The sequence below is a fragment of the Ostrinia furnacalis genome, unplaced genomic scaffold (genome assembly GCF_004193835.3).
Source record: "Ostrinia furnacalis isolate ACB-3 unplaced genomic scaffold, ASM419383v2 OfSCF3210, whole genome shotgun sequence".
Classification (NCBI taxonomy): domain Eukaryota; kingdom Metazoa; phylum Arthropoda; class Insecta; order Lepidoptera; family Crambidae; genus Ostrinia; species Ostrinia furnacalis.
The window spans coordinates 177,255-189,903 of record NW_021133449.1 but is presented as its reverse complement, the minus strand read 5'-3'; the positions used below and the strand labels follow the sequence as shown (position 1 = coordinate 189,903).

Below are 12,649 nucleotides of genomic sequence, written 5' to 3'. Positions count from 1 at the left end.
TTAGTAGTATTTTTAGTATGAAATGTATTGCATAAGTAGCTATAATTGCACTTTTATTATTTGTAGATACACTTGCAACCACAGTTGATAACTCAAAGAAGGCAGCCGAATCTGCGGTGAACACAGCTAAAGGTGAGATCACACTCTACGTAGTCTTCCAATAACCTCGAGGATGAAGTGATCATTATAGCCTTGAAGGAGACTCTATTTCCTTCCTTACAACGCTCCTTTACACTACTTTAATTATCTTTATAACTTGTTTTGTTTCTCACAAACACTGCATGTTTCTTATTTCTAACTTTTTCTTATTAAGCACTGTAGTTCTTAACTTATCAGCACTTGCTTGTTAACTGTTGCATTGCACTTTGTAGATGGTATCTGTAGCGTCGCGGACTCTACCAAGAGCACCGCTCAGGGAGCTGTGGACACAGGTCTGTCGTATGTTGGGAGCGCCAAAGGTAATTAATAAGACATATTTATGTACACGTTTATCGTCGTTGAAGCTTGATTAGGTCTAGCCCAGCCATTCCGTAACTTAAAGCTTTAAAGCTCTATCCGCGAGCTACTACGGGCCAAATGAAGAACCATTTTTTTTATTTACTGGCAAGTTGGCCATATTTTGCGATGCCTATAACTGTGATGATTTGTGGTTCGATTTGATGAACAATAATATTCTGAGACTTCTCTCTAATGTATCTAAAGCTTTACTTGAAAGGTTTTAAAGTATTTATGTTTAGTAACCTCATGTTTTATCGTTAGGTGTTTGTTTACATTATCGACAAAAAATTGTGCATAGGTTCAATACCTCGGATCATTAACACGTCTCCTGCCGTCATGTTGTTCCGTTATTTTCCTCCCACGTTCTTGGCAAGTTTCTCTTGCTTTTACCCCTTCGATGTATTAGGTTAGTCAATCCATCCTCGCCTATTTCAGTATTAAGTTCGTTATCCTTTCTACTTTCTAGAATTTATATAGGTTTCCCTCATATTATTTTATTTTTTTGTTATATTTTTCAGCTATTTTTATTTGCTGTTTATTTTGATTTCCTAGATTCAGTCGCAAGCGCAGCCCAAAGCACAATTGACACCACCCAAAAGACCGCACAAAGCGCATTTGACACGAGCAAATCTTTTGCTACCGGTGCTAAAGGTATAATAAGTAATACATTTAAGTAACTTTCCTAAATCGGACCATTACCTCCTTAAGTCATTGTAAATTTTCATTTCCCCTTTAAACAATATCTAGATTACTAAAATCTAGTTTGAGATAGTGTTAGCAATCTAGCATAGTAGAATTTCTAAGAGAAATCTATCACAATACGTAAATAACATTGTTAATATTGTAGATACAATTGCAAATACAGTAAACTCTACTGTCGATTGCACCAAAAACACAGCGCAATACGCTGCCGACTCTACCAAGTCATTCGTAGACAGTGCTAAAGGTATCTGCGAGTTGTGTCCTTTATTTGCACCCCGTTATTAACCCTTTGTTTGTTTGCCAACTAAACGCTTTGAGCGCGGTTTAGACTAGCGATAAAACTTGCAGAAATTGACTTCAACAAGCTGTTTACCACTACGCAAATAGCTGTGGAAAACCAACTTCTGCAAGATATATACAGTGGTGACAGCTTGAGGAAGTCAATTTCTGCAAGTTTTGTTGCTAGTCTAAACCTCGCTTTTAGATTCAGCAGAAAGCTCATTGCAATCGGCTCTGAATGCGTCGGTGACCGCCGCCTATTCCGCTTACGACGTTGGAAAGTCGTATTTCGATAGTGCTAAAGGTAGGACACGTTGCTTTGACAGTTATCAGTGTTTTGTTTTCGTCAGCTTTTGTTTTTTTTTTGTTTTGTTAATTTTTTAAGTTGTATTTTCCCTTGTAGATACTGTAGCCAGTACGGTAGATTCCACTAAAAATGCAGCCCATAACACAGTCGAATTAGGGAAATCGTACGTCGATTCCGCCAAAGGTATTTATCATTAATTTGAATTTGGTTTCACATTTGTTTTGTTGCTTTTTCCTTAGTTCATTGTACTTTTGTAGATGCCGTTACAAGCACGTACCAAAACACAGTCGATACCACGAAAAATGTTGTAAACTCTACTGTGGATACAGGCAAAACATACGTTAGCAGCGCTAAAGGTATTTATAGTTATCATTCATTACACGTTCTAAATCAGAAATAGATTAATTGTTAATTAAAATAGCAGCATTAAATAAAATTAGCGATAGGAAGTTATTATTAACTTACCATTTAATAATAATAGTTTTTGTTTTGTTCAGGAAAACAATCATTAAGTTATTATCGCAATTTTATTGGTATAGGAACTTGAGTAATGTTGTTCTTGTGTTAAACACCTAAGACACGCAATATAATTACGTGGGAAACAATTTTAGATGCCGTGGCGAACACGGTGAACAGCACAGTTGACACAACTAAAAATGTCACAGCATCTGCCATTGGAAAAGGAACTGAGTTAGTGGGCAGTGCTAAAGGTAGGCATTTTTTTAAAACAATATAAATAAAGATAACTTTAGGCAGATATTTAGAAACCTACCTAGAAAAAATTACCCTACCTGACTACAATGTTTAACTTATTTACAATTTTAACCAGCTGATTGTAATTATACTACGAGTAGATAGAATAGACAGACACAAATCAGTGTGGTAGGATTTTGGATGGTCTGGATGACAATGGACGAGTGGTAGTCGAAATAGGAATATTTGACTTTTACAATGGATGGTATTTTACGTGACCTTCATTTCTTAGATACGATTGCAAACTCAGTAGACTCGGCGAAGAATGTCTCGACCTCGGCTTACGATGAGGGACTTTCAATCGCTGGAGCAACCAAAGGTTTCAAAGTTCATTAACGTTATTGTGCTAATTTATGTTTCCACTGTCAAGTTGTCATCCATTTTGTGTTAATTTACCCGTATCATTACCTATATGTTTATCAAATTCATGTAAATAAACCATTTAATGTTAATTCATTCTGCTTCTGTAGACACTATAGCAAACACTGTGACAGCTACCGTAGACACGACAAAGAATTTCACATCATCGGCTTTAGACAAAGGTGCCACGTTAGTAGGCACTGCTAAAGGTAAATAAACCAAAAAACGCTTCACATTTTTGGTGCTTACTCCCTATGGCTTAGTAAATAAATTATTATCTCAAAACTGCTGTAAAATAACATTACAGTTTATGACCTTGACTATACATTTATTTTCTCATTTAGTACTTTATTTTCATTTTTGTTCAAATTTTGTAGACACCGTAGCAAACACAGTATCATCCACTGTAGACACAACTAAGAATGTAGCTGCAGCTGCAGTAGACAAAGGGACATCACTAGTTGGCACTGCTAGAGGTAGATACATAGAATCACTGTTTTTTTTGTTTTTTGTTGGTTTCAAAAATACTTTTTATTTTATTTTTATTGTAGACACCGTAGCAAACACAGTATCTGCCACAGTAGACACGACCAAAAATGTGGCCTCGGCTGCAGTAGAAAAGGGCACATCACTTGTAGGCGCTGCTAAAGGTATACACTGGGTAGATATTTGTACATGAATCATAGAATCATTGGACTGGTTTTCATTACTGTAGTGTATTTATTTTTGTAGATACCGTATCTGCCACAGTAGACACAACTAAAAATGTGGCTTCAGCTGCAGTAGAAAAAGGCACATCCATAGTAGGTTCTGCCAAAGGTTGGTCATTGATGTTCATTTGCATTTAAAAAAGCTTTTTATGTTGTTTTGATATATCCTTATTATTTAATTATTCTTTGTAGACACCGTAGCGAACACGGTATCGGCTACTGTAGACACAACTAAAAATGTTGCCGCTGCCGCTGTAGAAAAAGGCACTACATTAGTAGGCACGGCTAAAGGTATTACAAAATTGTTTATTTTTACTTTTGTTTGTTTTATTTGTTCTATTTTCTTTTGTTTATTATTATTTTAACTATTGTAGACACCGTAGCAAACACTGTATCGGCGACTGTAGACACAACCAAAAATGTAGCAGCGGCCGCAATAGACAAGGGCACGTCACTGGTAGGAACTGCTAAAGGTATAATTTATCGTCATAAATTTCATCTTTAGTTTTTGTTTTATGCTTTTATTAACTGCGTACTATATTTTTGTAGATACCGTATCAAACACCGTAGACACAACCAAAAATGTAGCTTCATCCGCATTTGAGAAAGGCACATCCCTTGTAGGTTCAGCCAAAGGTAATAAAGTTCAGTATTCCTGAGTTATAATTCAGTTTGGTTGTATTTTTGTTTATTTATTTTTTATTTATTGTAGACACTGTCACCAACACAGTATCAGCTACTGTAGACACAACTAAAAATGTTGCTTCTTCTGCATTTGAGAAAGGCACATCATTAGTAGGTTCCGCCAAAGGTAGGTAAAATTTATCAATTTCATTCATTACCATTACAATTTCATCATTTTTACGTTTGGTTTCAAATTGTAAAAGCTTTTCATAATACAAAGTTTAATTTCACGTTATTTATTGTCTATTGTAGACACTGTAGCAAACACAGTATCGGCAACAGTAGACACAACTAAGAATGTTGCTTCGTCCGCGTTTGATAAAGGAACAGCATTAGTGGGCTCAGCTAAAGGTATTGTAAGCTTTTCATCTGCATTTAAAGATTCATATCCATTAGGATAGGAAGATTTATTCTTATAGTTTTATTTTCCTTTTATTTGTAGACACTGTAGCAAACACTGTATCCGCCACAGTAGACACGACCAAAAATGTTGCTTCGTCCGCATTTGACAAAGGCACATCACTAGTAGGCTCTGCTAAAGGTATTTTATGCTTTTAATTTACATTTAAAGGTTCATACTGGTTCATACCCATTATGAGAGGAATATTTATTATTTGTATCGTTTTATCTTTTATTGTAGACACTGTAGCAAACACAGTATCAGCAACGGTAGACACAACTAAGAATGTTGCTTCGTCCGCGTTTGATAAAGGAACATCTTTAGTGGGCTCTGCTAAAGGTATTTTATGCTTTTAATTTGCATTTAGAGGTTCATCTTACCTATAATTAAAGCAATATTTATTTACATCGTTTTATTTACCGTTGTAGACACCGTAGCAAACACTGTATCGGCAACTGTAGACACAACTAAGAATGTTGCTTCGTCCGCGTTTGACAAAGGAACATCATTAGTGGGCTCTGCTAAAGGTATTATAATGCTTTTATTTTGCGAACTTGTACTTAGTAGGATGATTATTTTTAATCATTTTATTTACTCTTGTAGACACCGTAGCAAACACAGTATCGGCTACTGTAGACACAACCAAAAATTTCACTGCTTCAGCAGTAGACAAGGGCGCAAGTTTCTTTGATTCTGCTAAAGGTATACTTTATTACTTATTTATCTTTTGGTTATCATTGGTTATCATTCATCAGTTGCTTTTACTTAATATTATTTGTTCTGTTAATTACTATGATTTATTAATTGTAGACACAGTAGCAAACACTGTATCAGGCACTGTAGACACAACCAAAAATGTGGCTTCATCTGCAGTAGACAAAAGCTCTGCTTTTGTAGGGTCAGCCAAAGGTCAGCCAAAAATAAATAATAATGTTTTTCGTTTTGTGATTGTTTGCTGTGTGACGTCATTATACTCTTAGATAGGTACGATTGCAAATTGCAGTTGAATAATGCTTAATTTTAGGCTTCAGTTTTCGTACAATGTCTGAAATGGTTAAACTTTAACAATTTGATATTATTATTCTGATTGTATGAATTTGTGGTGTGATAGAAAAAATCTACCAACTTACACAACTAGCATAACCTAATTAATTTTAAGGCATTTCTTGGGTTGCATGTGGTTTTCTTTTCTAATTTTCTGCTTTTTTTCTTTAACTCTCACTAACTTTTCCGTAGATACAGTAACAAGCACGTTATTTAGCACCTCAGAGTCTCTTGAAAAGATCGAGAACGAAGTTGAAGAAATAGCTGAATGTTCTTCAGGTAAGTAACAACGTAGTATTTTCCCTGCTTGTTTATTTTTAGTTGAAAAAATTTGACAAATTAATCTGGTAGATAGGTGACAGACTACAGGTCGTTAATAATAGAGTTTGGCGCCATAACAATTGTTCAATTGAGACAGAAGTCTTTCATTAAGACATCAATGGGTAATCGGTGCAATTGTTATTCTTGCTTGAGTTTAACTAGCGAATATTTTCTAGTCTGATTAATACTAAGTTCGATGCTACTAAATGAGCGGCAAACTCTACCCTGAGCGGCACAAAGAGTGTAGTTGAAGAATCTACTGGTAAACTATTAGCGCATTGGATTGCAGTAGCGATCTAAACAGATTTTCTTCAGTGAATATAATTACTTTCATGAAACTAATATGTCTAATGTCCAAGATTAACTGACCCGCTTACAATGACAAACTTTTTAAACACATCTCTCCATTGAAAAGTTTATTTGTGTTGTTAATTTTATATTGTAACCTTTAGTTACTGAGTGTGTAAGGCTAACTGATTATATTTATATTTATTGAAGCGAAGTGTGTGTCTTTTGAAATAACCCACGACAAATGAGCGATTCTAATCTCTAAAAAACCCTACTAATGCTAAACGACGTTTTTGTGTATGTTATTCTTATAAATATTTTCTCTTCAGATGCCATCCACACGACCATGGACACGACGAAGAAGGCAGCCGAGGATGCGAAGGCGCAGACGATGAAGGCAGCTGAAGATGCCAAGGAGAGGGCCAAGGCAGCCGCCGAGGCCGCCAAGGAAGAGGCCAAGAGGGCAGCCAGTGAGTACTAACCCTAAATAAAACTCATTTTATTTTTGCAAATAGGCTTTTTATAAGCACTTTTACACGTCCAAGAATTTAATAAATTCAAAGGAATTCCTAATTCAACTCATTGTCGGCCAATAAGTCTGTTATGGTGACGTGTTTTAAAAGCCGTAATAAAAACAAGTTTTACGATGTCGAAATACGAGTAATTTGTCTATTTTAACATTCTATAAAATAATTGAATAATTTAAATCGGCCATTCTCAGATGAGCTAGTTTTTTCGTGTCCGGGCTGTTAAATCGTTAAAAATGACAAATTAGAGACATGCAAGTATTTTTATATGTTACTTAACAACCCTATCCAGTTGTGCATTAAATCATAGGCCTCTATTTTAAGTATTTGTGACTTAATTAATTTCATGAACCTCTGTTCTCTAATTACCGTTACGCGTCCGCACACCCACTTAATGTTAAAACTTGGCTGTAATTTTTATGTCGTATAGATTTGGTTTACTCCATTCAACATTTTAAAGAGTACAAAAGATTGTCTNGCAAATGTAGAAATACTTTAACGTTTTCAAAATAAAGTTTTAAAAATCTTGAGCTGTGCACCTTGGTTTACAAAGTCCACTGAAGTGATACCAAACGTCAAAGAGGGTGTGGAAAATCCTGTAAATCTTACAACCAAAGACTAGACCTTCATAAAATCTATTTGCTGCATCCCTTCTAAATTCTAAGAATTCTGCATTTAGGCTCAGGAGAAAGCGAATAGCATCAATCTGAAAACTTATTGTAAAAGAATCGAGGTGACAAATCATGGGATATGCTGAGCTGGAACTGTCATTATTACAAATTCAATTTAATCTGATAATGGGTGATGGCTGATCGCAGATAGATTAAAAAGAGGAAAAATCACTTAAATCATTAATACATTTTTCGATATTATATATATCCGAAAAATCAAATTTGTGAGATCTCCTGATCCATTATCTGTACGTTAAATCGTTTGTACCACATTGAAATCAAATAAATTATGATTAAGATTCTGATCAAATGTGACACGTAGCCCCTTTCTGGCCGAAACTAAGTGTTCCTGTTATAGCCTCGATTATTGCAGTATACTGAAAATGTCTTGATACAATAAATAATAGAAATGAGTGTTTTCCTTTTTTCAAATGGTTATTAAGTGTACCTACAGCGTTTTTTATGACGCTATATATTTATATACAAATTTGTCAATGCAAGATATTGTTTTCTTGCTATTTTACATATTTTTTCTAATTAGCGTTAGATCAAGTATTAGCCTTATCTAATTACCGTGACCATAAAATTTTTGGGTCTCATTTATGTGAAAACCGCTTTGAATAATTTGACGCCTTAACGATTGTTAAATTCGTACTTTTCACGTGTTTCATATTTAAATGCGTTTAAGTCAATTAAGCCAAATTTAAAAAATGATATGGTAATTAGGCAGAGAACGCCTTATCGTGAGAATGACCGAAATACAGCGATGATGCAATAAAAGCAGTTCCTGAATAATTGTATTTTTTGTTTTTATTTATTGACAAAAATACGATGATGTGTCCATCGATAAATCTACACAGTACTTTATTTAAACAAGCTGGCTCAAAACTTACACCGACCGGAATCGAGCAATCAAGTCAAAAATCACTATAATCTCAACGCGGTCTTGCATTATTATCACGTGCAACCTCCATTATGAGGAAAGAGCATTTTAGTAGGACCAAAAACATTACTTATTCACTTCAGACATCGCCTTAGAAGAGTCCAAGAAGGCAGCAGAGAAGGCGGCTGCCGATGCAACCAACGCCGTCAACAGCACCGTCGACAGCACCTTCAAGCGAGTGGAGCACGCCACCGACGAGGGCCTGAAGAATGCCGGCCATGTCGTAGACTCCAAGCTCAAGGACGCCGACAAGTTCCTCAGCGAGAAGAGAGATACGGTAAGCCCTCTCTTGGTCCCCACTGTTGATTCCTATCTACCTCCCTAGACACAGCATCGTCGACAACACCTTCTCTCTAGGTTGCTCTTTGCCCCTACTGTTGAGACTTCCCTGTCCCCTAGAAAATACCTTCGACAACACCCTCAAGCGAGTTATGCTCAAAACCGACGAGGGCCTCAAGAACGCCGGCCATGTCGTCGACTCCAAGCTCAAGGACGCCGACAAGTTCCTCAGCGAGAAAAGAGATACGGTAAGCTGCCCCTACTGCTAAATCCTACTTGCTCCCTTTTGACACAGCACCGTCGACAGCACCTTCAAGCGAGTGGAGCATGCGATCGATGAGGGCCTCAAGAACGCCGGCCATGTCGTAGACTCCAAGCTCAAGGACGCCGACAAGTTCCTCAGCGAGAAGAGAGATACGGTAAGCCCTCTCTTGGTCCCCACTGTTGATTCCTATCTACCTCCCTAGACACAGCACCGTCGACAACACCTTCTCTCTAGGTTGCTCTTTGCCCCTACTGTTGGGACTTCCCTGTCTCCCTAGAAAATACCTTCGACAACACCCTCAAGCGAGTTAAACTCAAAACCGACGAGGGCCTCAAGAACGCCGGCCATGTCGTAGACTCCAAGCTCAAGGACGCCGACAAGTTCCTCAGCGAGAAGAGAGATACGGTAAGCTGCTCCCACTGCTTGGTCTAATTTACCCCTCAATGCTAGATCATATCTGCCCCCCTAAGACACCATGCTGAAGTGAGTGGAGCTTCCCACCCACACTAAGATCAAGGACACTGAAAAGTTCCTCAGCCAGTAAGAGAGATACGGTAAGCTTTTTCCAATTGATGGTTCTCTTACCTGACCCCTTAGACAAAGTTACGTGGCAGTTTTCATTTCGGAATCGTTTCACGGAATTATACAGGAAAGACGCTTCCAGAAGTAACTAAGTGGATTGGTAGCAACGTCATAATATTAGTCATTTCACTATAAACGTCATGAGATGAGATTCCATTTCCGTTCATAGCAGTTTGTAGGATGGCTCATGAAACGAAACATACATACCTATAAATTAGGTAAATACTTAGTCAGCGTCAAATAGTTCGTGACACTCAGTGATCAAATCCAATTAATTGTAACAAAGATGTGTTTGGAACATTTTGACTATTTTAGGTATCAAAAACTATTTGACGCTGACGTACGCCTAACAATAACACCGCCACCAACGTAGGGTTGCCCACTAAAATAAACTAAATTCTCTCGTGTTTTCTTCCAGTTGGTGACCAACTTTTCGACGGCAGCGCATGACGGCGCGCAGGGCGCCGCAGGGCTCCTCAGCAAAGGGCTGGCCACCTTCCCCAAGTGAACCCTCCCCGAGCCTGCATGCCATGTGTATACGGAAACTAACATAGGTTATGACAAGTAGACCCTTATATGACTTGTGCTCCATTTTTGTTTAGATTCTCCTAGGTATTTTTTTACCATTTTAAGTCTATTAAGTTACTAAATTTTCATTTATTTTGCGTACCTTGAATGTTATTTTACTATATTTATAATTTGTCTCTCGTTAGTTTCCGAATACACACATTAATCTTTGTTTATACTTGCACATTGTCTTTAAGTTTTGATATAATGATACAATTTATTGTATTTTATTAAGTGTCTGCCTAACACAGAATGGAGGTTGCGTAACACCAACATCGCGAACAATGTATCTTAAGTTTTATTTTTAAGCATTTTAATGGTTTGTATACCTCAAAATCGTAAATAAACATTAGGTATGTTAATTCACAAAAATGCAATCTCATTTTATCTTACATTATAAAAATGTATATGATCGTACAAGTAGGTAAGTTTAGTTGTAAGTAAGGTTTTTATTTCAGTTTGTTTTGCATTTCACATGCATTTCAAATTCCAAATTCAGAAAAAATGCTTCGCTTTACCGTCCATTGAAGGCCTTGGAAATTGTTATACTGGATATAACTACGTAGGTGATCGGATTCGCAGAAGTATTTAATATCTTTGTTACTAAGAATGTTTCAGCTTTTGGAAGAATATTACACTGTTCAATAGCTTTTATTTATCTTATTAAACTATTTACACAGATTCACGTACTGCTCGGCAGTCTATTTTTTATTGCCAACAGATTTTATGGTTCTTCATGTTGTTCTTCAAGGTAGTTTGACTACCTTTTACACTTTACTGCTTTTTAAATGTTTAAGCGCAAACGCAATGTTTAAATTTTTTACTATTATTGTATTAATATTTTATTGTTATTTGTTTAAATATAAATGATGTCATATAAATATTTTATCCGTGTCAATGGCTTATTTAATAAATACTTATATTATATTACTATATTTATTTCATTAACTAAAAAAGCCCCTTTAATTGGAAGTAAGTATGGCATTTCACAGCCTCATACAATAATGATAAAGATTTAGTTTTTGTCGTTGTGATTTGTCATAAAATTAAGTAGTTACGTCATTAATAGAAATATTAAAAAAAAAATAGATAACCATAAAATACAGGAAAAGAAAAAAACACCACAGGTGCTACTATATCGAGTTTGTCCGCAAACCGTAAATATAAACTATTTTAAAAATGGCGCGGTAAGACCGGAAATGACCCTCAAACCCTAGTGTAAGTGTTGCCATATAATTTACAAATATTTTCTACTAAGTACTCAAGAATGTACAAAAGTAGTGAAGAAACAAAACGTTTTTTGACATTTGCGAAAGATCAACAACAATCATGGCGGCGTTGGTTCGCACTAGACTTGGATTTCTCAAAAATACGATTTTATCGACTTCTATACGTTCACTTTCGACTACGACACCACTAAATATTAAAGAAAGTATGTATTAGGCTATATCTTATTCTTGTAATTTACATTTTGTGAACATAACCTCTACACATTTGTTATTGGGGTTCTTTTCATTTTTGTGTTGTTTTTCTAGTACGGGAGCATAAAGAAGGTACAACTCTAGTAGTAGAGGCTGTGACGCTGCCATCTCCACGCCAGGATCTACTAGTTCGAGCGGAGAAATTCAATTTACCCACATCATACTGTGACGATGATAGTTCAGGAAAGAAGCCATGCTATATGTGTGCTCTTGGATTGGACGTGAAACACACTGATGTCCTAATATTGAGCCAGTTTGTAAGATCTGATGGATGTATGCTTCCACGGAGGATCACTCAATTGTGTAGCCGTCAGCAGAAGAAAATAGGCAAAATGGTTTCAATGGCTCAAAAAGCAGGTCAGTATCTTTGTAACAAAATAATATCTTGCCATAATACAAGTTGTTATTTGTATGCACAAATGTAGAGCTCATGCTTGTCTGGTCAACCTACAGTAATATAACCCAACGCCCTGCTATACACATTTGAAACTAGATTTACAAAAGATATGGAAGGACCAAGATTGAAGTCTTCTTCTTTTCCAGGTTTGATGATAAATCTGACTCCTGCAGGGTGCAAGAAGGACCCCAGAAAGAGAAGAGATCACAAAAAGTTCAACACATACTATGATGAGAAAACTATATTCATGAAACGGATACCTGATCAGAATGACAAATGGAAGCGATAGACAAATTGTAAATTAATGTAAATATTTTGGTTGGAATAAATTAATATCTGTAGAAAGTATTTACAACTTCTTATTGAATAATCCATACCTTAGTATTGCAAAATTTATAAAATATTTAGTTATCAGTAAATATAATTTTGTTTGTTGCTCTGCATTAAAAATAAGTGGGGATATAATTGAAAGATGTAACTTAAGGTAATAATTTATTACTTTTCGTTGTTTCCTTTTAATAACCATGAATGTTACATGGGCAAGCACCCTGACAATGAGCGGGTGCCATCAAATGAAACACTGCTTCTTGA

The 12,649-nt window shown here is 36.1% G+C and overlaps 2 protein-coding genes across 45 annotated transcripts in view; both read left to right on the top strand.

The window, feature by feature from the left end:
- Window positions 1-10,969, top strand: part of LOC114357531 (perilipin-4) — a 36,880-nt gene extending 25,911 nt beyond the window's left edge. For 3 of the 44 annotated variants that reach the window (XM_028311173.1, XM_028311171.1, XM_028311172.1), the window contains 27 exons: window positions 67-132; window positions 372-458; window positions 1,051-1,149; window positions 1,346-1,444; window positions 1,685-1,783; window positions 1,883-1,969; window positions 2,044-2,142; window positions 2,398-2,496; window positions 2,772-2,858; window positions 3,010-3,108; window positions 3,277-3,375; window positions 3,451-3,549; window positions 3,632-3,718; window positions 3,802-3,900; window positions 3,984-4,082; window positions 4,159-4,245; window positions 4,322-4,420; window positions 4,546-4,644; window positions 4,736-4,834; window positions 4,934-5,032; window positions 5,122-5,220; window positions 5,297-5,395; window positions 5,504-5,602; window positions 5,930-6,016; window positions 6,676-6,816; window positions 8,571-8,764; window positions 10,032-10,969. In XM_028311173.1, coding sequence (XP_028166974.1) covers window positions 67-132; window positions 372-458; window positions 1,051-1,149; window positions 1,346-1,444; window positions 1,685-1,783; window positions 1,883-1,969; window positions 2,044-2,142; window positions 2,398-2,496; window positions 2,772-2,858; window positions 3,010-3,108; window positions 3,277-3,375; window positions 3,451-3,549; window positions 3,632-3,718; window positions 3,802-3,900; window positions 3,984-4,082; window positions 4,159-4,245; window positions 4,322-4,420; window positions 4,546-4,644; window positions 4,736-4,834; window positions 4,934-5,032; window positions 5,122-5,220; window positions 5,297-5,395; window positions 5,504-5,602; window positions 5,930-6,016; window positions 6,676-6,816; window positions 8,571-8,764; window positions 10,032-10,121 — 2,696 coding nt within the window. In that variant the 3' untranslated portion in view covers window positions 10,122-10,969. The remainder of the gene's footprint in view (window positions 1-66; window positions 133-371; window positions 459-1,050; window positions 1,150-1,345; window positions 1,445-1,684; window positions 1,784-1,882; window positions 1,970-2,043; window positions 2,143-2,397; window positions 2,497-2,771; window positions 2,859-3,009; window positions 3,109-3,276; window positions 3,376-3,450; window positions 3,550-3,631; window positions 3,719-3,801; window positions 3,901-3,983; window positions 4,083-4,158; window positions 4,246-4,321; window positions 4,421-4,545; window positions 4,645-4,735; window positions 4,835-4,933; window positions 5,033-5,121; window positions 5,221-5,296; window positions 5,396-5,503; window positions 5,603-5,929; window positions 6,017-6,675; window positions 6,817-8,570; window positions 8,765-10,031) is intronic. The other 41 variants (XM_028311180.1, XM_028311176.1, XM_028311178.1 and 38 more) reach the window with 40 other exon arrangements.
- Window positions 10,970-11,476: 507 nt separating this feature from the next.
- Window positions 11,477-12,386, top strand: mRpS18A (mitochondrial ribosomal protein S18A). The gene is made up of 3 exons (XM_028311151.1): window positions 11,477-11,612; window positions 11,716-12,018; window positions 12,205-12,386. Exons 1-3 carry the CDS (start codon window positions 11,510-11,512, stop codon window positions 12,345-12,347), a joined length of 549 nt encoding a protein of 182 aa, XP_028166952.1. The 5' UTR covers window positions 11,477-11,509; the 3' UTR covers window positions 12,348-12,386.
- Window positions 12,387-12,649: the final 263 nt, after the last annotated feature.

Excerpts from the sequence above, each read along its gene's own strand:
- mRpS18A (XM_028311151.1), top strand. The coding sequence starts at position 11,510 with ATGGCGGCGTTGGTTCGCACTAGACTTGGATTTCTCAAAAATACGATT. Across the intron at positions 11,613-11,715 it reads ACCACTAAATATTAAAGAAA|TACGGGAGCATAAAGAAGGT; the intron begins GTATGTATTAGG and ends TTGTTTTTCTAG. Across the intron at positions 12,019-12,204 it reads TTCAATGGCTCAAAAAGCAG|GTTTGATGATAAATCTGACT; the intron begins GTCAGTATCTTT and ends CTTCTTTTCCAG.